This window comes from Arachis ipaensis, chromosome B3 (assembly GCF_059453495.1).
Source record: "Arachis ipaensis isolate K30076 ecotype BB chromosome B3, ASM5945349v1, whole genome shotgun sequence".
In the NCBI taxonomy this organism is placed as follows: Eukaryota; Viridiplantae; Streptophyta; class Magnoliopsida; order Fabales; family Fabaceae; genus Arachis; species Arachis ipaensis.
This window is the reverse complement of record NC_142438.1, coordinates 118,596,596-118,622,341: the sequence shown is the minus strand read 5'-3', so window position 1 is coordinate 118,622,341 and position 25,746 is coordinate 118,596,596. Positions and strand designations below refer to the sequence as shown.

General features: G+C 32.6%; 2 protein-coding genes across 2 annotated transcripts; one reads left to right on the top strand and one right to left on the bottom strand.

Annotated features, from left to right (window-relative positions):
- Window positions 1-214: 214 nt before the first annotated feature.
- LOC107630829 (Heavy metal transport/detoxification superfamily protein) lies at window positions 215-1,937 on the bottom strand. The gene is made up of 5 exons (XM_016334082.3): window positions 1,754-1,937; window positions 1,484-1,682; window positions 1,186-1,400; window positions 1,019-1,106; window positions 215-921 (listed from the first exon to the last, which is right to left on the bottom strand). Exons 1-5 carry the CDS (start codon window positions 1,760-1,762, stop codon window positions 464-466), a joined length of 969 nt encoding a protein of 322 aa, XP_016189568.1. The 5' UTR covers window positions 1,763-1,937; the 3' UTR covers window positions 215-463.
- A 10,970-nt stretch (window positions 1,938-12,907) lies between these two features.
- Window positions 12,908-13,760, top strand: LOC107634586 (putative WRKY transcription factor 75). The gene is made up of 2 exons (XM_016338017.3): window positions 12,908-13,226; window positions 13,318-13,760. The coding sequence occupies exons 1-2, from the start codon at window positions 12,964-12,966 to the stop codon at window positions 13,523-13,525; spliced, it is 471 nt and encodes a 156-aa protein (XP_016193503.1). The 5' UTR covers window positions 12,908-12,963; the 3' UTR covers window positions 13,526-13,760.
- Window positions 13,761-25,746: the final 11,986 nt, after the last annotated feature.

Genomic DNA, 25,746 nt, shown 5'->3' with positions numbered 1-25,746 from the left:
GGTATTATCCATGTCCATCCATTTTCCCTCCCTAGCATCCTGCTGCACATAAATGCACATATAATAGACCCACTTGCTCACACAGTGACAGTAGCCACAAACAAAACTATTCCCGAGAATAGCTAACGACATCATACATTTGAACAAAATCAAAAATAAAAATCAAATTTTCTTTCCCCTTAATCAGTCCAAGAAAACAATGGGAACAAGTAACTACCTTGGGAAAAGAAGATATTATTTATGTTCCAGTATATAACAATCAGATTTAAATAAATAAAAAAAAAAAAGAAAAAGAATAGTACAAGCGTTACAAAATTCTACCGCTTATGTGTAGATTACTTATACTTTTTTATGTAGAAGGGGAAAGTACATAGGGCACATGTAAGGCATGATAATGCCAAATATTGAGCCAAATATAACAATTCTCCCAAATTCCAATATTACCCTTGAGAATCCTCCATTTTTACATCACAGTACATGCATTGGGGTTCTCATCACTGAAGATCTGAGGAGGGTAACCTGGACCAGGATAAGCTGCATAGTATTCCATGTTGCCACCACCATAGCCATACCTTGGTGGCATGTAGTAATATTCATTCTTCTTCAGTTCAACCACCTTGTTGCTCTCTTCTGTCCCTCCTTCAGCTGCTGCTGCTGCTGCTTCTTCTCCTTTCTTCTCTTTGTTCTCTTCTACTTGACTGCCTTCCTTCTTGTCTTTGTCGCCATCACCTTCCTCACCCTTCTTCTCTTCTTTGCCACCATCTTTATTGGATTCTTCTTTATTCTCTACAGTTTCTTGCTTCACTACCACTACTTGCTTCCCGGTCCTCTTGTAAACGTAGTCCACTAAGTTTGCAACTTCAAACACCCCCTTCACGCTCACTTGCGAGTTCTTCAGATCCGGTTCTGCTGACTCAACTCCTGCATGTATTTTGTTTTCTTGATATGATGAGTCTTATATTATATTAAATGCAATTTTAAAAGAGATTAATTTGACGACCACAAAATCGGGTAATACCCTTCATTCTCTCAATGCGTCTCTTGATTTCCTGCGCACATGCTTCACAATGCATGTGAGCTTGCAGAACTACTCTGATGACCTCAGGCTGCAAAATAACATCGAATTCAAAATATGATGACAGAATTAAATGAAATGAAAGAAATTAAACAAAAATACTGTGGAACCTCTTTTTTCTTCTCCTCGGGCTTAGGATCCTCTTGCTCTTCGGGTTTCTTGTCTTCTTTTGGCGCCTCTGGTTCTGGAACTGGAATGGGAGAGAGAAGCTCAACTTGTCTGTGGCTCTTCCTCTGGACTCTCTCCCTAACCTTGAGAGGATCAGCTTTCTCTCCTTTAACCACCACCTTGTGACTCTTACAATCTGTTATCACATCCTCAACCCCTGCAAGCAACAATCAGATAACATCACATTCACATGTATGTACAAATATCAAAGATTAGAAGTGTTATATTAATCTTTCTGACCTGGGAATCCTCTAAGGGAGCGACGAACCTTGCGTGCACAACCCTCGCAATGCATGAACACCTTAAGCACAATCTCTGGGGGCGCTGCTGGGGCTGCAGCTTCCTCAACTACCTTCCCATCCTTGGATTCCTCAGGCTTCTTCTCCCCTTCTTCCTTCTTTGGTTCCTCTGCTTTAGTCTCCTCGACCTTCTTCACTTCCTGCCACAACGCAAAATCAGATCCAGAAAAACACATAATAAGAAAAGAAAGATCGAGGAGAGTAAGGATACCTCGCCCATTGAATTCAAGTGAGTGAGTGTGTCAGTGTATGTGTGTGTAGGGGAAGATAGATAAGCTTAACGTTTATAGTGGTTTGTTGTGTATACTTAATACTTTTAAGTTGGGGAGTAGCAATATAAGAGGTGGGTTATTCGGTTACTGCCTACCTGTTGAGTCATGCAACACTAATTGGCTGATTTATGATGATCATGATGAACCAGATCTGAAGCCACTCATTTCCACCATCATCACATGACGTGGCATATGCACTGCACCGGAGGCGTGACGACTCTCCTGCTTCCGACACGTGGTAACGGATGTTACACTTTCGGGAATCTCTAGAATTCACCCCTCTACTGTGCTCGTTAACCCTCGCTTCACTTTAACGGCCCAGATTTTATCAACAAAGTTTTAAATATATTTTTAATACAATAATATGAAAAAATTTAAATTTAATACATTTTTGATTAATTTTTATTAAAATATATTATTAATATAAATACCTAAAAAGAATTTTTTAACAATAACAGATATTTTAAATTTTTTATTTAAATTATTTAAATATAATATATATGAAAATGTGTAATTTGCGTCGTATTTATCTATTTGTGTATATATACATTTTGGATATATATGAAAATGATATGATAGTTTTATGTAAAAGTAATAATTACAAATGATAAATAATTTAATATATTTTATTAAATTATTTAATATAAAAGTATCAATATATTTAATTTATCATCTTTATATGATTGGTCACGTTTTAATAAACGGTTTATAAGTTATAATCTTAAACTTAAACAAAAATATTATTTGTACACTAAAATCAGCTATCAATATATTTATGCATAAATATATGTATGATTTAATTTATTTTTAATACATATTATATTTTAACATGTATTTTTCAGTACGATTAGGTATCCTTTAAAAGTGATTATTTAATGAGCCTTTTATTACAATAATTTAAAAAAATTAAAACAAATACATTTAAATAGATTTAGTGTCTTTTAAAATTAAATACACATCCAAAATACAAACTAAATAAAACTAAAATTTAAAATTTAAAATTTAAAATTTAAAATTTCTGTTTCAATTTTAGTATTTTTAATTATTAGCAGATTATTATTTAAATACATATTCAAAAATTAAATTCAGTAAAATTAAAGATTTTAATTTTAAAATTCAAAAAATAAATTTTAAGTGTTTTAATTATTAACCCACACATCTAAAGCCCCTAAAAATATCATATTTTGAACTAATATGTTAGATACATTTTTATTGAATAAGATAAAAAAACTTAGCTTAATTATTCATTTTAATAATTTTGAAAGCGTTAATAAAAAAATAAGAAATATTAGATGTGTTTTTATCGAATAAAATATATAAAAATTAGTTTTATTTTTAAAGTTTAAATTTAAATTTTATATTTATAATTTTGGATGTGTTTTAAACATATTTTGTATATAAGTCAATAATTTTAGATGTGTAATAAATGATAAATAATCAATTTTTACAAACATACATTTTAATAATTTTAAAAGCGTTAATGTTCAAATAAGTAACGATAAAATTCAACAAATAATAAAAAAATGAGAAATATTAGATTAATTTTTATCGAATAAGATATAAAAAAATTAATTTTATATTTAAAGTTTAAATTTAAATTTTTGATTTATGATTTTGGATGTGTTTTAGAAATATTTTATATATCACTTAATAATTTTAGATGAGTTACAATCGAAAATAAAAACAAATTTTTACAAACATACATTTTAATATTTTTAAATATTCAAATAAGTAACGAAAAATTCTAACTATTAAAAAAGGAAAAATATTAGATGAGTTTTTATCGAATAAGATATAAAAAATTAATTTTATTTTTAATGTTTAAATTTAAATTTTAGATTTATGATTTTGGATGTGTTTCAAAAATATTTTCTATATAACTTAACAATTTTAGACGTGTTACAATTGAAAACAATTAATTTTTACAAACATACATTTTAATAATTTTAAAAGCGTTAATATTTAAATAAGTAATAAAAAAATTCAACTAATAATAAAAAAATTTGTTGAAAACTATAAACCTTTATCAAATTTTTATTTGTTATCTTTTTTTTCTTCGAATACTTGTCATTGCTCTTTTATTTATCTTTAATTCGGTCTAATTATTTTATGTCGTGGTCATCTCTAATCATTCTAAAGATAAAGATTAAAAAAATAAAAAAAAGAAAGAAAAAAAAGTAAAGAAGAAGAAAAGAATATTGATGGATAGATTGATAATTCATTTATTGTTTAATTCAAATATTGATATAATATTATTAAAATTTCATTTGATAATGATAATGAATGAGTTTTAAGTTAGCATGCAAGTCCCTTGAAATGGGAACAAAATAGCACGACTCATCTAATAATAATAATAATAATAATAATAATAATAATAAATATGAAATAGTAAATTTATCTGTAGAGGAGTAATAAAAATTTTTGTAAAGAATGTGAGAGAAAAAAAAAAATGTACACGTGAGAAAGAGAGGGAGAAACGTGCAAATAAATAAAAAATTGATAAAATAACTACTTTATGAAGTAGATAGGAAATTAAAAAAAAATTTAATATTTAAAATTTAAATTAATTTTAATTATCAACATATTTAGCTGCAAACTAAGAATGTATTTTAACTAAAATTTAGTTAAATAATATTATTTAAATTTAAAGAAAAGCTAAATTTTAAAAGACACATACCAATTTTCCTTAAATTATGCTTTCCGCATCTAACTCTTCGGTCTTCTTATTATTACTTTTATCCCTTGTTTTTTTGGTCTCTTGGGATATCTCGATGATATATATAATATAAACGTACATTCAAGAAAAATATATTAATGCAAATGTGTTTAACATTAAGCCAGGAGACATAAAAGGGTCATAAAATATTTGAAGGAATATTATTTTCCTTGTCTTTAAGCCATAAAACTGCTAATGACTGTTTTCTTTTTCATATCTGCAGGCTCAAATCCGGGTTGGTTGGTTTTTCATTAAATCTCCTCATATCACATCACATCATAGTATGAGAATTACCTATTAGTTTTGAAAAAAATAAAAGAAAAACACACACACACACACACTCTAAGGTCGCTGCATTTGGCCCCTTGAAAGCACTTACCATGCAAAAATGAGCTGGGTCCATCTGTTTGAAGAAGACATGGTCAGTTACGTTTTCCTTTTCATCATTACTAAAACGTTTGGTTATTAATTAGGTCACCCAACCCTCTCCAACCTATAGCCCCTTCAAATCTTTCAATGAATAAATTCAATATTTATTATTCCTTAGCATAGTAACAAGCCAAGTAAGGAAAGAGTGTAAATGCTTCACATTTAACATTTATTTACTGCACTATTATGTAAGCTAAGAATTGCAAATCGTTTCTTTGACTTGGCAGAAGCTTTGCAGCATCCATTGGGGAATTAATTAGCAAATTAAAGAATATATTAATCATGAATTGAGTTGAATAAATTGGCGAGGGCCCTATATATGGATGGAGACAAGGCTCGTCAAAGCGTATTTGGAAACGGGGAAGGGAACACAAGTTTACAGGGATAAGCCTTACCATGTGCTTCACTAACCCCAATCAAAGCATGGGTGTACCAGACTCACATGCTTCCTCAATCACTATTTTGCAAATCGAATACTATTTACTCATTTGCTCCAATATGTTTCTCAATTTAGTATTATTGTCATTTAAAAGGAAAATAAATTATTTTTCTTTATTAAGGTTATTTAAAATTAAATGTATCTGTTTAATATCTGTTAGAAATATAATTATTTATATATATATATATATATATATATATATATTTTATTAACTTAAATTTTTTAAAAAAATAATATCATAAATATAGTATTATAATTTATATATATAATTCAAAGGTTTAGAATTCAATATACGTTTGTTAAATTCTAAAAAAAAAAATTAAAATATATCATATATTATTTTATAAAAATATTATATGTATTTAAAAATCTATTATTATGTATTTTTATATATTTATATATATTGACTCATATTTTTTAACTAAATAATCAATCACTAAAATAATCAAACATGATATAATAGAATAATAAATATGCAATAGACTAATAGTAAAACTTGTTTATTGTAGTATAATAAAAAAAATTATGAAATTACAAATATGTATTTATACACTGCTGATTAGTAGTCACCAAAAATATACACAGCTGATTAGTAAATTTTTTATGGGACATAAATAGTATGATTGATTATTTTATACTAAAATATCTTTCTAACTTACCATTAAAAGACTCATAGATTCTTTCGATCAATGTTAAAAAAACACTAAAGTATTTTATAAATTTTTTTATAACAAAATCTTTTAGAATTAATTTTAAAAATATCCTTTTAAGTTAAAATTTGTTAAATTATATTTAAGGATAAAATATAAATTTTACTTTAAAAAAACTAAAAATATCTACAGAATTCATTATAGGGATTAAAATGCCCTCAAAATACGACCTTTATAGTTCATTTTTATTATAAAATGTTTCAAAAAGATATTTCAGTCTTTTAATACATAAAATTAAAGTTTCTATAAATTCTAAAACAATAACCATCTTCATTCATCTTATAAGGTATTTTAGTTTATGTTAACACTAAGATAAAAGGGTATTTTACCTTGAGGATAAACTACAATAGTATTTTAATCTTTTGAAAATTAATACTAAAAAATTATTATAATTTTTTACAATGAAATTGTAGATATATTAGTCCTTTTAAAATTAAATTCAAAATTTAATTCATAATACAATTAAACAACTTTTAGAAGGGAGCTTTAAATAATTCTTAAAGTGTTATTTTTATCAAAAGATTAAAAAGGGTGCTTTAGTTTTTTTTTTTAACATTATTACTCAAAATGATATTTTAGTCTTTCACCGTTTATTCGAGAGATATTTTAATATAAGATAACATATGATATACTTTTAAATATAATTGACATTTGCATTAAAATTATAAAAACGCAAAAATTTGGGGTTTAAAATATAATTTGATTATTTATTAATTATATAATATTAAATTAACACATATTTAACTTTAAATAACTAAAAATAAAAGTAATTTTATCCTTAATCCAGAGAAATTCGGGAGAAACCGTCAAATATTAATATGATATGATAGATTAATTTATTGGTGTAATATTTAATTATGTGAAAATAAAAATAAGGTAAAAGTTAATGTGTAAGTTTTTATGTAAAATTAATATAATTAAAAATTATTAAATAATTTAATATATTGAACTAATTTATTACTTAATAATTATAATTATTAATTTGGCATAAAAATAATTGTACGAGATTCTCCGTCCAAAAATAAATTAGTGATTTTCTTTGTAGATATTAGTTTGATTTAGTAAAAGCGTTTAACACAATGCAAACTCTTACGCAATTCTCTTACAATGTCTTTCCATTGCATATTCTGTCAACAAAATGGAAAGCCGCACATTAAATTAAACCAGAGGGGGAAGGGGATTCAAATTGACAAGACGACGAAGCTATTTATTGGTGTATGAATAAATTTGGTAACAATAAAGATGTCTTTTATTTCTAAGAGATGATTTATTACTTTCATGTAAAGTTCCTAAAAAGGAACAAAATATCGTCCTAAGGAGTAGCAAAAGTAGAAGCCATATAAAAGCAACAATGCATGTTTCTTTGGGTTAAAAACTTAAAATAAAGGTTGGTTCTGTTTTTCGTTGTTAGTGTCAATCTTCGAAGCCTAGGGAAGAGGTTATCATAATTCATAAGGTTTAAGATTAGAGTGCATTCAGTTGCAACTTACAAGCTAGGATCACTTGGTGAATCTCTTAAACTCTTTTCATCATAGCAATGATGAAGAAAGAGGTGTTTATTATTAGAGAAAGTATAGGGAGTCAATGACCTAAGCGTACAATGTGTACAATGAAGGTTTAAAAAGTATTAGAGATACAATGTGTACTACTCTTATTATTATTATTATTATTATTATTATTATTATTATTATAAGGAAAGCATATAAACTTGGTCGTTTCAGGTTATGTACCTAACTTGAATAATGAAGGTCCTTATTATAATGATCATCAAATGGAGATCGAGAGTGTCTCAGTTACAGGTGAATAAATTATATAATATCTAATGATTCCAATATATATATATATATATATATAATTGATTGTGCTCAATTTGTCAATTTGGTGATCACGTGGCACCATTATGAGCTAATAAACCTTGATTATTCAAATTGGTTTAGTTGCGAAAAAAATATTCTACAAATATAAAAATCAACTACTTAATCATGTATTTAATATGTCATATGTGTTATTTTACATTTTTTAACAAAATAATTAATTGATAAAAGAATTAAATTTTTTTATGACAAAACAATTAATTGTTATAACATTGAAATAATTAAAATTTTCACTTTTTACATTAGGAGGATAATTTTTTTTTATAAATTTTAAAAAACACTATGTTCTTATATTTTTATTTTTGTTTAATTATCAAAACGAATATATAATCATTCTATATATATTCTTGCACTTTCAACTTAAGATAAAGAATAGTTAAATTTTAAAGTGATTTTTGAAATTAATCACTTACACCAAAAAAATTTTAAAGATTTCAATTGTACCGTCAAATTCTTTAAAATTAAAAAATGTGTATCACATTAGTTTTCACTCTATTTTTATCGAGTTATTCGTCATGTTGTAACTTACCTAACATATATCCTTTTATGTTGGACTAAAAGAAACAATTTTATTTTAGTTTTGACACTAAATACTTGATAAAATGACATTATTTAACTTTAATGAATCACAAAATTATGTTATGCTCTCAAAAGAATATATTATTACTAAAGTTAAAAGATGTTATTTTATCAAAGTATTTAGTACCAAAAATAAAGCGACACTATTTTATCCAATTTAGAGTGTCAGATTACTCATAACATATTACAATCCTTTTAATCTCAAAAATATTTATAATATAATTAAAATCGTAAAAATTTAATAAACAATCAATTTCAAGGACTACTTTTGAATTTAACCCGCTTTAAGACTTAATTACTTAATAGCATGCAAACTTGGTGTAATATAATCTACGAGAATATGCAAGACGAACCAGCTAGAAACAATGCTTCACAGAAAATCTATTTGGTCGAGATTAACGGAGATAATAATGGGGAGAAGTTTGATCGTTTCATTCAAGTGATTCTTTTTCCACGTACACACGATCGTATTCGTATACCACAAGGAAGAAATTGCGAGCAACAAATAACTATCTAGATAGAATCCTCCAAAATTGACGTCATGCCTGCGGTAGTAAATAGATTTTTAGAACATGACAAAAGAGGTTAATGATTCTTTCAAAAGATTGGACAATTAATTTGACTGCTGGACCAACACATGCCAATAAGAGGAATTATATGCCAATTAATTTGACGCACAAACTGTCGTATTACGATTAAATCATCATCAGCCTATTAAATTAGCAGTAATATAAATTATATAATTAACCACCATTAGTATTGCAACGTGATTAATCAACATATCAGAAGCTTTATAGAATTTCTTTAACTACTATAAAACATATGACGCAACTCCAAAAGTAGGAGGATATGTTCAACCAAAGCACTATCTGGAGGATAAGATCTTTCATGGATAAATGTCCCCTTCTGGCAATCATGAAGGATGAAAAAACACTTGTCAGCTAATTCGTACAAGATGAAATTTAAGGCAAAGAGTATGACTCTTTTTTTTTTCACCCCTTGAGTTGATTAGAATATAGTAATTGTACAGAGGGGAAAAAAGTTTGAGATTTGCACGCACACAAATATATATACACAAATATTTTGTCACCAACATTCATTTTGAAAAATATACAAGATATTAAGAACTTTGATGGCCATGTGTGTGAATATATGATCATATCGTGCTAATAAAATCTTGATGAAAATGCTATTTATCCTCTAGAATTCAGTCTTTAGTCAATTTTTTATATTTTATCTATTTTTATATATTAATTATTTAAAAAAATATTTTTTATTTTTTCTCTCTTTTAAAGACTAAATAAAAGATAATATTTAAAGGATATATAGTTTTACCGAATCTTGATATAGCAGTAGCTTGGGAGGGTGGTGGGACCTATATTCGGTATTGCCCTTACCGGGTATTTCTATGATTAATTGGGATCCAACCTTAGCGTAGCCAACAAACCAAAACTTGATACGTAGAAAGTATTCCATGTTTCACCTATCTCAGACAATGTTTTTTAACAAACTTAGCTAACTAGCATATGATTATTTGAGATTGGAAAAAGAGGTCTCAACACACCCAAAATTTGAATGTATTACAAAGCCAACTGAACAAGTTATAGTAGTCACACATGCGACTAGCATCTCTGACCACATTGCCCCACACATCAATTATAGTTATAGCTAAATAAGTTGTGATATTTTCTTTGAGATTCTCAAACAGAGACTCAGAGCATATGTTATCAGAAAATTGCCTACATCCGAAACAAAGATAAACATTATTGACCAGACAATTGCTCGTTACTTGAACATGACGAGACTCATTACCACCCAGCAATATTGACACGTGCTATATATAATCCCGTCAGTACAGCCACATTTTTTGGCGTGGACGCCTCTGATTGTAACACGTAAAACCAGCCTCGAGGATCTTTCTTTAGCATCACTGTTTAAATTAAATTGAAGAAATAAGCAGGGGTTACAGTTACAAGAAACAAAGGGTGGGCCCTCTACCCTAATGAGTTCCACCAACTAACCGAAAATGAAAAATTGCGGGGAATTTGGGCCGCAATTTTGGGCCCAGTACCAACTGGAAGGCCTGTTGTCGCTGCATTGGAAGGTATATTTGTCCAAAAATTGTCGTTTTGTGATTGCCAAAAAAAAATTGTCGTTTTGCTGAATTTGTGATGTGTATCTGGAGTTATTGTCCGAATAGTATTGTTCTGCATTGATGTTTATGTGACGTTTTTGGAGTTTCATTTTTTCTTGAGCGATTGCATATTCACCGTATGTAGTCATGGACATTTTGGGATGAGCCGTGGAATCTGTTTAATGTCTAATGTTGGTTGCAAACTTAAGAGCGGGCAATCACTTCAATCAGAATAAAATGTTTCACAATTCCCTCGACGCAGCACATGGCATGTAATTTAAAGAGGCTAAAATGCCGCGCCTTGATACAGAAAAGGTATAACAGATAAGATAAGTAGATAACATGTCGCAGCACTTCAATATGTCTTGTTTTATATAATTAAAATGAAAAATACTTTGTATGCATAATCCAGTCCTATCACGGACAACCATAGATCATTGTGCTGAACGTTTTGCTGTTCAAGAGCCAGAAGAGGGGTGTACAAAAGGCACAGACAACCAAAATTTCACATAAAGTCCAAAGAGTAAATGAGTAAGTTAAATATCTAAAACACGAAACTATAACAAGAATTAAATTAAATTAGACTTATTTAAAATTTTAATATAAAAAAAATTCAAGAGTTAATGTAAATTCTAATTACTATACACTTGGCAAAATTATTATTTTATTTACAGTTTAATTTTGAAACAATGATATTGTAAAAATATTTTGTTAGATTATATTTACTTTTTTGAATGATCATTTACGTAATTAATATAAAAATAGTTATTTTTACTGATATAATATTATATAATTAAATGTTTGTCTTACACTCACAATGTATTAAATTTTTTTTATACAATTAAATTATTTTATTTATGTATTTTCGGTGGAAAATCTTTTTGTTTTTCAGGCCCCTTATTGTAATGGCCCATGGCCCATAGAATAAAACCTCTATCTCCATCCCAACGATCAGAGAAAAGTCGTATCCCTGACCAAAAAAAAAAAAAACAAAAAAAAAGGGAAAAGTCGTGTCTTTTTTTTATTTTAATTTTTGGTATCAATAAGAAACCGTACATGTAACTAATCGCTTGGCCCATAAATCCACATCGTCGCCGGCTCGCCGCCCCCTACCAAACTAGGTTAGAAAATAGAAAGTCACTTGGTTCAATAAGAATAAACTTTTCTATAGAAATTGTTATTATTTATATATTTGTTATTATTTCACATATATTAGACATATTAATATCTATTACTTTAGATACAAAATATTATTTATATATCAAAATTAATAATTATATTTTTTTTAATCAAAATAGGAGACTCAAACCCACAACCTCTTAATTATTATGTATTTATGCATAAATAAATATATAATTTAATTTATTTTTAATATATATTTTATATATTTAATTATTTTTAGTGTATACTTTGTATATATAATTCAGAGAGAGAGAGATATAATACATAATACAGGACATAAGAAATTCTTTCTGCTTTGACTAATCGGCAAAAGTAACATAATAATGCCAAAGTTCGTCATTTTCATTATATTTCTCATAACGATTTGGCGAAACGCTAATGTACTTCCAATGGGAAACTTCGACGAAACTAGCTATAGTAGTAAGTGATCATGGCTTTTACAATTCTTTATGACCAATTTCAAGTGTGTGCAGCCATGATCCACGAATCTGACTGTATATGTGTATCCAATGTTGTATATAAAAATGTGCAATAAGCACTTCCATATTCTTCTTGGTCAACAATCACGTTTCATTTCCCAGTTGCCAATATTGCCACGTCTTTGATGAAAATGATATAAATCAAAATAAAATTTAAAAAGAAAAAAAAAATAAAGTAACGAAATCAGGTTCTGTAGGCTGCCCAGCCATGTAAGTGTACACAGCCTCCTCCTGTTCAACCTTTCGGCAAAATTACTTTAGAATATGGATTAAATTTAATGTTCAACTTTAGTAACTTTATGAGATCGAAAACAGGTGAAGTATAATGTCTGCGTATAATTTAATGATATTCCACCTTATTATTATAAGGTCAAATTTCCATGCACATGAATTCCAGTATATATGAAGTTACGTGCATCAGTTCTCCAATTAGTCAAAGACAATGGATATTGACCAGACCAGTTGGTATGTGCATGCCGCCCTCATTTTTCACCTTCTTAGATTATTATAGTGCACGCATTTAAATCCTATATATATGCCATGATTTATGTAATTCTACATCCCTTAGCTTCTTTAGCAAACCTCTCTAATTCTTAATTAATCAGTAATGGACAATAATCGCCAAATTTTGTTCCCTAGCTCATCATCATCTGATTTTAAGGTTTCTAGTAGCAACAGTTTTCTTGATGTTAAGAAAGGAGATATTCTAAGAACTCCAAATAAAGAATCATCAAGCAAGAAAGGTGGGAAAGAATCGAAGAAGCAGCACAGATACGTTTTTCAAACAAGGAGTCATGTTGATATACTTGATGATGGCTACCGCTGGAGAAAATACGGGGAAAAGTCTGTCAAAAACAATAAATTCCCTAGGTTAGTATTTGTATTAACTATATAATTTGATCTTTATCTCATGCATTATTTGGATTCTAATTTTTGTTTTTTTTGGGTTTAATTATATCAGGAGTTACTATAGGTGCTCATACAGAGGGTGCAATGTGAAGAAACAAATCCAACGGCATTCGATGGACGAGCAAATCGTGATCACAACCTATGAAGGGGTCCATATTCACCCTGTCGAGAAATCTACTGAAAGCTTCGAGCAGATCTTGAGAAACTTCCAATACACAACTAAGTCCAACCCTATTATGTATCTCCAACAACCTAATTAGGATTTATATATATGGGACTATGGATTGATACAAGCTGACATTATCTCAACCATATTCTTTATTTCCGTACATAAATGACAATTCAAATCCTCATTTGTTGAGTGGTTATTAGTTTGATATCAATATAAATTTATAATTATAAACTAGATTGTGTTTCTCTTTCAATTTTGAAGAAATATCAGATGATTATCATCTTATTTTTTGAAAATTAAGAATGTTAGCGACGAAATTTTATATTGATATTGATAAAGGGTGGGTTAATACTATGTTACCAAATAAAAGAGTATTTACCCATTTTGGTTCTCAAATAATTTTGGGTTAGACACTTTAGTCTTCAATAATAAAATTAATTCCATCAGTTACTTAGGTTTTTAACTCCGTCAACTCTAACAGAATTCAAAATAGTCCCTGATAACTCTAATAGGGGATAAAATGATCCCTAACAACTCTAACAGGGGACAAAATAATCCCTGATGACTCTAACAGGGAACAAAATGATTCCTAACCCTATTTATTCGAGAACAACACTGTTCTTTCCAAATTTTCATCATATCTCACATAATCCTAACATTCATACTTTCCTTCTTCACCTTCATAGTCTTCTTTTCCATCTTTTTCTTCTTTCTCTTCAACTCCAAGATCAAATCATGGTGTAACTTCCACGTGTGTCGCACCTACCTTAACATGTCATGAATCATACACTTCCTAAATCTCTGTGACTGGTACACCCACCTCCTCTGCACTTCACCCATCAGAAGCATCCACTTCCACGTCCTCGATAATAGCATCACCTCCAACCCCGACAACGTCCACCACATCCTCAAGACCAAGTTTCATAACTACCCCAAGGACATGTCTTTCTCCACTCTCTGGCAAGCAATATAGATTGTTGGGCATTAGAACATCATGAGAAGATTCTCCTTCGACATCATATGCAAATTCTCATTTGGAATGGACCCCGAGTGCTTCATTCCTTCTTTCCTGGAGTCCAAGTTGGCAGACAGTTTCGACCTCGCATCCAAACTATCAGTACAACGAGCAATGTCGTTGTTGCCGCTCATATGGAAACCAAGGTTGCGAAAACCGAACCGGTCAATAAACCGGTAGGGTGACCGGTTCAGCAGTTCAGTGGTCTGACCGTGGTCCAACCGGGATTCAACCGGTTTAGTTAAATATAAAATAAAATTATAAAAAATTAATATATAATTTTCAATATTTAAATTTAATAAATTTTAAACAGAAATCACACCGTATAAATTACATTTAACAAAATAAATCTTCAAATTACATTTAACAAAATAAATCTTCAGCCATAAAAAATATTCTTTCAAATTTTTTAGATATTCTTATGAAGTACATTATCTCAAAAAAAAAAAAAAATTTCCTGTAGTTATTGCCTTATTGGCATCAATATTTAGTCCATGCCAACATTGTTCCAAGCAGGTACTTCATGGCTGCAAAACCACCACAGCTCCAATTTCAGTTGACAACAAAACCACCACAGCTATATTTCAATACAAAAGCATCTCAAACACTGATCCCTTCTCTTCTTCAACTTCAACATGCAAACAATAACCTCAGATCCTCAGCAAACAATAGCATCAGCAACAAAATCATGAATAAATAACAAATAAATTAGAAACAACAAATAACAAATAAATCAAAATAACCTCAGAAAATCAAAATACATGAAAATCATGAATCCAGCAAACAAATAAATTAGAAAATCACGAACAGAAAATAAAAAATAACACATAAATCCATTCCTGCGAACAATAAACCAGCAAGCAGAGGAGGAAGGCGAAACTGCGAACAGAGGAGGCGAGGCTTACCGACGGCGAGGAGGAAGGCGAGCAACGGTGACAACAGAGGAAGCGACATCGGCGAACACAGAGAAGGCGAGCTCGGCGATGACAAGGACGCGATGGGGGATGGGAAACAGAATCAGGGAGTGTTAGAGACTGAGACTTGAGACCTGAGAGGGTTGAAGGCTTGAATCAGAGAAGAAGAAACTTGAGAACTGAGAACTGAGAACTGAGATCTGAGACCTGAGAGGGTTGAAGCGAAGCGGCGCGACCCACGGCGAGGAGCAGCGAAGCGGCGCGACTCACGGCGACAAAGCGAGCTCGGACAGAGAGGGCGACAAGTAGAGAAGGGGTCGGCGATGAGTTTAAGCTCTGAAATGGGATGGTGGGTGGTGGCTATTGGAATTTGAAGAGATGAGAGGATTGTGGGTGGGACTAGGGTTTTCATGATGGGTATGAGTGAGACTGTGAGAGAGAGAGAGAGAGAAAGGGGGTGGGGTGGGGATTGGGGCCTTTTTGGCCTTTCGTTCTTCTTTTTTTTTTCCACCTTCAAAACGACGTCGTTCAATAGTTTAGTTTTCAAACAAAAAACCGCTAAAAAACCGAACGGTTCTTCCGGTTCACCGGTTAACCGCCGGTTCGACCGGTTTTTCACCGGTTTTTTGTCAAGCGGTTTATGACCTTATCCGGACCGGTTAGGTGACCGGTTTTCGGTTTTTTCGGTTGAACCGGCCGGTCCAGTTCGGTTTTCAGAACCATGATGGAAACTGAAGCGATTGCTGAACATTGGTTCGGAGAAGAAACTAAAAGAAGCGATCAGAGTGGTGGACAATGTGGTCATGGAGATGATAGGGAAGAGGAGGAGGGAGATGGTGACGACGACGGGTCTTAACAAATCAAACTTGCTGTCTAGATTCATGGGATCCATCAAAGACGACAAGTACTTGAGAGAGATAGTCATTAGTTTTTTGAGTATGAATTGGTTGAGAACAAATTGAGAGGTTTTCTTTTTGTGAACATTGAAGTTGTAGAGTGTGCATTGTGTAGCTTGAAGTTAAAGTGTTAAACTGTTAGTGTTATGTAAGATATGATGAAAATGGGAAAGAACCGTGTCGTTTCCAAACAGAGGAGGTCAGAGACCATTTTATCTCCCATTAGAGTTTTCAGGGACTATTTTCTCCTCCGTTAGAGTTGACGAGCAAAGGACCTAAGTGACTGACGGATTTAATTGTTAGGGACCAATCGAATAATTAATTTTAGTTGGGGACTAAAATGTCTGGTCCGAAATTCTTTGAGGACCAAAACGGGTAAATACTCTAAACAAAATGTTATGCATACCAAAAAATCAAATACCAAATTAATTTTATATTTCAACATATATTTTATATAAGTAGCTAATTCTAATGAGAAAGTCTCAGGGCCAGCATTTTCATTAAAATTTAGTCCGTATTTAACCATCAAAAGAAGAGTGCGTAATTCTACACCATTAGATATAATCTCACACTATTAAAAATATTAATAATAACTAATTGATGACTATAAATTACAAAAATACTAACCCCTTAGCATTACTGGATTCTAATACTATTAATAACTGGAAAGACTAATGAAATTATTGTGTTAAAAAAAAGTGGAAACCAAGTATAAGGTACACAACTAGAAAATGGATTAATACAGACATATTTACAGACAGATTTAGTCTTTATTACAGACGAATTTTTGGTAACCGACGAAATTACCGACGGATTTTGTCCCTCTGTAAAAGCCCCGTCGGAAATTATTTACCGACGATTTTTTTTTTGTCGGAAAATTACCGATGGATTTTTACTAGTTACCGACGGATTTTCCCTCTGTAAATTTTCCATCGATTTCCCGAAAGCGATGAACTTTCCAACGGATTTTCCGTCTGTAATTATAGAGGAATTTTCAGACGGATTTTCTGTCTGTAACTTGAACTTTGAAAAATCATCTCACACTCTGATTACAGACAGAAAATTCGTCTGTAAATCCGTCAGTAAGGTAAAATAGATTTTTTTTTATTTTCTAATTACAAAATAAACTTGTTTTCATACAAAATAAATATAAATTTAATACAAATTTTTATCTAATTTTTATTCGAATATTTATAATATTTCAAAAAATAAACAAATTCATCGTATTATCAAACTAAAAGAAAAGTACTATAAACAAGCAAGTCAATATAATTCAAAACATAAACAAAATGTATTGATCATCAACTATAATTCTTAGTATATTGTTCAACCATACTAAAACTATCAGCTATAGTCTTCAGTATCATCTTCATCCTCATCATCATCATAGTCCTCATCCGAAGACATTGAGGGTGGCGGTGGTAGTGGAACTGCACTAGAACTACTTGACACTCTAACCTTCTCATAATAGCTAACATAAGCCTCATTCCATCTCTTCTGTTTCAGCTTTTCCTTCTTGGCCTTTCCAGTTGCCCGTTCCAACTTTTCTAACTTCTTTTGAGTCTTTTCCAAAGGAGCCAAGCGTGTATCTAACAACTTACTAATACGCTCATCTGTTTGTTGAGTAACACGCTGAAAAAGTGATGACATGTTATCATGTCATGTTTTTATATGCTTTTTCATACAAGAAAATTGATAATTAGTGCTTAAATATTGCATTCTTTTGTGCTTAAATGGTATATTTCTTTGATCTTTTGATTTGATAAACTTTGTAGGAAATAAGAAGAAAAAGAAGCAAAAGAGCACAAAATAAGCTAAAAAGGAGAAAAAAAAGAGTTTTGGGCACACTTTGAAGTTGGAGCACACTTTGATGCCTTAGGCCACGCTTTTAAAAGCGTGGCCCATGACCATGAATGAAGGAAACAAAGGCTAGCGCTCAATTACATGGAGCGCTACGTTAAAATTGTTAACTTTTTTGGGTTTTTTTAGCTTTGTGACAGCATGACCATGCCTCTTTCAAAGGGCCATAACTTGAGCTACAGATGTCCAATTGATGTGCTTTCAGTTGCATTGGAAAGCTGACATTTAGAGCTTTCTAACGATATATAGCAATTCACATTTGGCATGAAATTGAAGAACGAGTAAAAGGCATCTTTAAGGCCCAAAAATCAATAAAAAATGGGGCAGCCAAGGTTCGAAAGAGGAACCATGCGCACAAGGGAGCGCTACGTTGGTTCAAATCACTGAGCGCTACACAACAAGGCTTGGCATTAGAAAATTGGCCAAAGTGAAGCCAGCAAGGTTCGAAGAGGGAACCAAGGGAAGCTAAGTGTAGCGCTACGTTAGAACTCTTCATTGAGCGCTACACTGGAGGGCTTGGCACGAGGAAAAGGCATCATTTGTAGCGCTACGTTACTTCTTTTAACTTTTTCGTGACTTCAAGCTTGGGGAGGAAGCTTGTGCTATCCACACACAAGGAGTAGCGCTCAATGAGTTAACTGAGCGCTCACTTAGTGAACGCTATACCAAGAAGTTTGGCACGAGGCTTGACACAAAGAACCAGTGAGCACTGCGTTATCTTTCTTAACTGAGCACTCCACTGGAGCATGGCTCCAACCCATTTTCAAACAAGTGCCTCCTGACCCATGCTACCAACACCATCCAGATTCACTCTCTTTTAAGTCCAAAGCAAGCAAAGCCCATTAAACATGACTTAAAGGCACACAGAGAAGCTAGATTAGGAATTTCATTTGTAATTTATTTTCAATTTCAATTTTATTTTCATTTGCCTATATAAAGGCATCAATTTCATTTTATTAGAAAAGGCTGGCTCTGCTAGAGAGCATTAGGAGTATGGTAGAATAGAAAATCCTCTTTGAAACACTTTTAATTTTTATGCACTGTTACATTCCAAGTATTGAATTCAATATTGGCTTATGCAAATTTCAATTTCCTTCTCTGCTACAATTTCCTTTTCTGCTACGATTCTCTTCTGCAATTTTACTTTCTACAATTTTTCATTTGAGCTTACTGTGATCTGATTTACTTTCCTACACTTTTGTTCCTCTGCACTTTATATTTGAGCTACTGTGATCTGAATTTAAATTTTCCTGCACTTTGAATTTCCTGTCACTTGTTCTCAAGATCTCTTTGATTGCTTGCTTCATTGCTTTCTTTAATTTCCAGCACCCAGCCCCCTTTATATTTGATACAATTTACCTTTCTTGCCATTTAAGATTCTGTCAATTTACATTTTTTGCTCTTTAAGATTTTGCTCATTTACTTTCTGCAACTTTAAATTCACTGCTATTTACATTTTGTTGCTTCAATTTCATTTCGATGTTAGCTTGACTAGACTAATCACTCACTAAAGTTGCTTGATCCATCAATCCCTGTGGGATCGACCTCACTCTAAGTGAGTTATTACTACTTGATATGACCCGGTACACTTGCCGGTGAGTCTAGTGTTGGAATTCTGATTTCCACCCATCAAGTTTTTGGCGCCGTTGCCGGAGATTGATTTAGATCAACAATGATTAAGTGGGTGAGAAGTCTAGATCAAGCATTTTCTTTGTTTTTGTTTTCTATTTTAGATTGAAACCAAGGTGTTTGAGTTATTGCCTCACTAAGAAATTCTTCTCTGAGACATGAATTTCAATTTTTCTTGGTGTTGTGTTTTGCAAAATTCAAATGGAGTTCAACTCATCTTATGATCAAACAAATTTTGTGGGATATTACCCACCGTCACCAATTTCTAATGATGGCTGTTGATATCATCAACAAATTACAGATCCTGAGCACTCCAATCCATGGAGATATGTCTCAGAACCACAAGATGAGCAAGAGAAGCATATGAGATATTTCCCACCACCACAAAATGATTCAAGTTATTATTCTAATGGTGGCTGGGAGTATCACTAAGAAATGATAGATGATGAAGCAATTCACATGAGATATGATCCAGAACCACATGATTTATGTCATTACCCTCATGGTGTCTGGACATGTCAACAAGAGTGTGAACAATCAGTTGAAATGGGACACTTCCCAGGGACACAATATGATCCAGATTATGATGAGTCTAATAACTACTCATATTGTGGCTGGGAAAGTCAAAATCAAAAAAATCTTGATGATCCATACTTTCTTCATCAAGAAACATCATCACTGGAGTGTGCTTTCAATAAATTCATGCAAAATTGTCCACCAATACCACAAGAAGATCCATACTGTGATGAATTCAACAATTCTTCTAGTTGTGCTTGGGAGGACCTAAATCAGAGAGCATTTGACAATTCATACTCCACATATCAAGAGTCATCATCACCTGGGCATACATTCAATTCATTTATGCAAAATTGTCCAACCTCACCTCCCATTTCTTTACTTGAAAATTCTTCATCACTTGATTATGCCTCAACACAAAGCCTCCTCCAAGATCCATACAACTCATTCCACCAACCACAAAACTTATTCCACAATCTACAAGATTCATTCCATACCACTCAAAATAATCTCACCACAATACATCCATATCCACAAGATTTCCCTCAACCTTCATCTTTTGAGCTAGTAGCTGAGGATCCCCTCCAAAAGTCCAGAGAGTTATTAGAAAGACAAGAACAACTCCTTGAAGAACAAAAATAATTCTGAACAGAGCAAGAATTCCTCTCCAAGAAAATGGATGGGCACTTGGAGAAAATGAGAAGAAACTTAGAGCTGCTGAGCAAGGAAGATGAAGACCAATTGGTGGATGTGAAGGAGGAAGTGGAAAAGCAAGAAGAAGAGGCATCTGTGTCAAGAAAAATTTCCATGCAGAATGAGGTGGTGGAGGTGTTTGAACCTGAAAAGGTATATCTACAAAAGCCACTTGAGATGACAAGGGAACATGAAAACTCACAACCTTCACAAACGTCCCTGAGCCAAAATGTCTCAGCACTTGAATCCATGATTGAAAGATATGAAGAAGAGATGAAGAAATTTTGGGAAGAATAACAAACCTCCTCTATGAAAGTGCTATTAAGTCAAATGTTGAGTGCAAAAGAGGAAGTGGAAAAACAAGAAAGTGAGGAAGTCAATCAAGAAAATTCACACTTAAGTGAAGCAGAGAGCTACAAAGATGAAGGGCTCATTGAACCATCAATTCAAAAGGCTCTTGATGAAGAAAACACTCTAACAATCACACAACCACCAAGTCTTGAATCCAAAGAAGTGAAGGCAACTGACAAGAACACCAATCCTACCCCTGATCCAGCAAGTAAGCTCAATCAAGCCATTAACAAAAGAAAGCTTGCTGAGGAGAGACCAAGACAAGGGGCAATAGCTGAATCTTCTCCTCCCTTGAAGTCATTCCTCTTAACAAACTGGAAGAAGATGAAGAAAGTGAAGAACAACATGTCAAGCTAATGACACTAAAAGAGTGCTTGTTGGGAGGCAACCCAACCGTAGGTAACATTTCATTTCTTTGCTTTGTTTACTCTCTCTGTCTGCTTTGTTTATTTTCTTTCTCTGCTTTATTTAAATTTCAATAAATTGGCATATGATTACATTCTAAGTTTGGTGTTGCCTTGCAACAATTTGTTTTCAATCTTTATGGATAATTGCACCAATTCTAAACTGAAAGTGTCATACTAAGTTTCTAAGTTTAGTGTGCCACTTAATTTTCTGTGTAATAAATCCAGCAACACCACTTGTCTGCATAATCATAAAGCCTTTGAAGTGTTAATTTTCTTTTGGTTTCACACTTTTTCATTCTCTTCGTTTTAGTCATTTCTTTATTTTTATTGTTGTCTTTTAGTTTGCTCATTAACTGTTGTTGCTAATACCTCACCAAGAAATCCTGACTGTGACAAATTCTTCACTTGGTGATTGTGTTATTAGCATGTAATAGTTCCTTGTGTTCAGTTTTAGTTCAAATAAATTGACATATGATTGCATTCTAAGTTTGGTGTTGCTATGCAACAAAATTTGGTTCCAATCCTTACTAGATACTTGCATCAATTCCAAGAGAAAGTATCACACTAAGTTTGGTGTGCCATTTATCTTTTATGTCATGTATCATGTACACCCTCTTATGTTTGCAATCACAATGTCTCTGTCTTTTGTGCCTTGATTGTTTTCCTTAATTTTGCATGCTCAAAACACATGTACTGCTAACATTTCATAGTGTAAGACATTCATGATCCATCTTAGCCCCATAGCCATTGTTCTAATTGTTGCTTGAGGATGAGCAAGCATTTTGAGTTTGGCAAGGAAAAGGGAAGAATAAGAGGAAAAAGACAACAACAAGAAAGATAGACCATAAGGTGGTAATGCTCCTTTCTCCTCCTAATTACTTCCAGCACTATAAATTGCATGATTGTCTTTATCTTCTCTGTTTACATGTGTGTATGAATAAGCATAACCTGCATCTTGATTTGTAACATGTTGCTGTGCCACTATAACTACCAACTTGAGTTTTGTAAAGTTCAAAGCAGTAAAGTATCATGATCATAAACAAACAAGGAATTAAAGAAGAACTTAGCATGTTCATACAAGTATTGGAAGGCTAGTATGATTAATTATTGCTCAATTACATTAGATTTTATTTAATTGAAGTTTTCATCTAGGACATTTTGTAAAATATTTGGAAATCATGAAAACCTTGAAAAAAGCAAATACAGTTACAGCAAAAAAAGCAAAAGGAAAAGAATGAGAAAGCTGAAGGCTCTGAGTACCAATGACAATTAAGTTGTTAAGTGCTTGTGGTGTTTATGTATCAAGCAAAAAGCTTGAAAACAAAACACTTAGAGTCAAGGTTAGGCTCAAGTGCAAATGCACTCCCTCAAAGCTCAAGGCTCTGAGCATCAATGATTAGAGAGTTAAGAAAGAAACAAATGAGCTTAAAGAAGTCCTCTAATTAAATGCTTGTGGTGCTTATGTGTCAGGTGGTAATACTTGAAAACAAAGCATTTAGAGTCGTAGCTTTGTTATCAACTCATGGGGCAAAACACCCAAAAAGGAGAAGCTAATAAGAAAATCAAAAGCTTGTTTCAAGGGAGAATTATAAGGAAAAGATTTCATAAATTGATCTAGATAGAAGCATCAATCATTTACATTTCTTTTGTGATTGTGGCATGCATAGAAAACTAGCCAACCATGAACATTGAGTTGCTATTCTTCTTACCTTGGATTGTCAATCTTTATTGCATGATTCTTTTCTTGCTTGGGAACAAGCAAGGTTTAAGTTTGGTGTTGTGATGACATGTTATCATATCATGTTTTTCTATGCTTTTTCATACAAGAAATTTGATAATTAGTGCTTAAATATTGTATTCTTTTGTGCTTAAATGGTATATTTCTTTGATCTTTTGATTTGATAAACTTTGTAGGAAATAAGAAGAAAAAGAAGCAAAAGAGCACACTTTGGTGCCTTAGGCCACGCTTTTAAAAGCGTGGCCCATGACCATGAATGAAGGAAACAAAGGCTAGCGCTCAATTACATGGAGCGCTACGTTAAAATTGTTAACTTTTTTGGGTTTTTCTAGCTTTGTAACAGCATGACCATGCCTCTTTCAAAGGGCCATAACTTGAGCTACAAATGTCCAATTGATGTGCTTTCAGTTGCGTTGGAAAGTTGACATTCAGAGCTTTCCAACGATATATAGCAATCCACGTTTGGCATGAAATTGAAGCACGAGTGAAATGAATCTTTAAGGCCCAAAAATCAATCAAAAATGGGGCAGCCAAGGTTTGAAAGAGGAACCATGCGCACAAGGGAGCGCTACGTTGGTTCAAATCACTGAGCACTACACAACAAGGCTTGGCATTTGGAAATTGGCCAAAGTTAAGCCAGCAAGGTTCGAAGAGGGAACCAAGGGAAGCTAAGTGTAGCGCTACGTTAGAACTCTTCACTGAGTGCTACACTGGAGGGCTTGGCACGAGGAAAAGGCATCATGTGTAGCGCTGATAAGCAGATAATTTATACGCTTTTTGGCATTGTTTTTAGTATGTTTTTAGTATATTTTAGTTAGTTTTTATTATGTTTTTATTAGTTTTTAAATAAAAATCACTCTTCTGGACTTTACTATGAGTTTGTGTATTTTTCTGTAATTTCAGGTATTTTTTGGCTGAAATTGAGGGACCTGAGCAAAAATCTGATTCAGAGGCTGAAAAAGGACTGCAGATGCTGTTGGATTCTGACCTCCCTACACTCAAAGTGGATTTTCTGGAGCTACAGAAGCCCAATTGGCGCGCTCTCAATTGCTTTGGAAAGTAGACATCTTGGGATTTCCAGCAATATATAATAGTCCATACTTTGCCCAAGATTTGATGGCCCAAATAGGCGTTCTAAGTCAGCTCAAGAATTTTGGCGTTTAACTCCAAACTGGCACAAAAGCTGGCGTTTAACTCCAAGAAAAGTCTCTACACATGGAAGCTTCAATGCTCAGTCCAAGCACACACCAAGTAGGCCCGGAAGAAGATTTCTGCATTAATTACTGATTTCTGTAAACCCTAGGCTACTAGTTCTCTATAAATAGGACCTTATACTATTGTATTTTGATCTTTGGACATCTTAGGGGATCTTTGGACGTTTAGTCCCTAGACCTTGGAGGCTGGCCATTCGGCCATGCTTACACCACTATCACTTTTGTATTCTCAACGGTGGAGTTTCTACACACCATAGATTAAGGTGTGGAGCTCTGCTGTTCTTCATGAATTAATACAAGTACTATTGTTTTTCTATTCAACTCAAGTCTATTTCTTCTCCAAGATATTCATTCGCACCCAAGAACATGATGAATGTGATGATTATGTGACACTCATCACCATTCTCACCTATGAACGCGTGACTGACAACCACTTCCGTTCTACATGCAAACAAGCTTGAATGTGTATCTCTTGGGCTTCTAATCTCAGATTGGAACCTTCGTGGTATAGGCTAGAATTATTGGCGGCCATTCCTGAGATCCGGAACGTATAAACCTTATCTGTGGTATTCTGAGTAGGATCTGGGAAGGGATGGTTGTGACGAGCTTCAAACTCGCGATTGTTGGGCGTGTGGCAGACGCAAAAGAATCAATGGATCCTATTCCAGCATGATCGAGAATCGACAGATGATTAGCCGTGCGGTGACAGCGTGCATAGAAAATTTTCACTGAGAGGACGGGAAGTAGCCATTGACAACGGTGATGCCCAACATAAAGCTTGCCATGGAAAGGAGTATGAATGATTGGAAGAAGGCAATAGGAAAGCAGAGGTTCAGGAGGAACAAAGCATCTTCATACGCTTATCTGAAATTCCAACCAAACAATTACATAAGTATCTCTATCTTTATTTTATGTTTTATTTATCTTTTAATTATCAATTCTCCATCACCATTCGAATCAGCCTGACTGAGATTTACAAGGTGACCATAGCTTGCTTCAAGCCGACAGTCTCCGTGGGATCGACCCTTACTCACGTAAGGTTTACTACTTGGACGACCCAGTGCACTTGCTGGTTA

Bases quoted from the DNA above. Each gene is read 5' to 3' on its own strand.
- LOC107634586 (XM_016338017.3), top strand. From the start codon at position 12,964: ATGGACAATAATCGCCAAATTTTGTTCCCTAGCTCATCATCATCTGAT. The intron at 13,227-13,317 runs GTTAGTATTTGT...TAATTATATCAG, and splicing joins AAAAACAATAAATTCCCTAG to GAGTTACTATAGGTGCTCAT.
- LOC107630829 (XM_016334082.3), bottom strand. The intron at 1,107-1,185 runs GTTCCACAGTAT...GTTATTTTGCAG, and splicing joins CCGAGGAGAAGAAAAAAGAG to CCTGAGGTCATCAGAGTAGT. The intron at 922-1,018 runs GTATTACCCGAT...AAATACATGCAG, and splicing joins ACGCATTGAGAGAATGAAGG to GAGTTGAGTCAGCAGAACCG.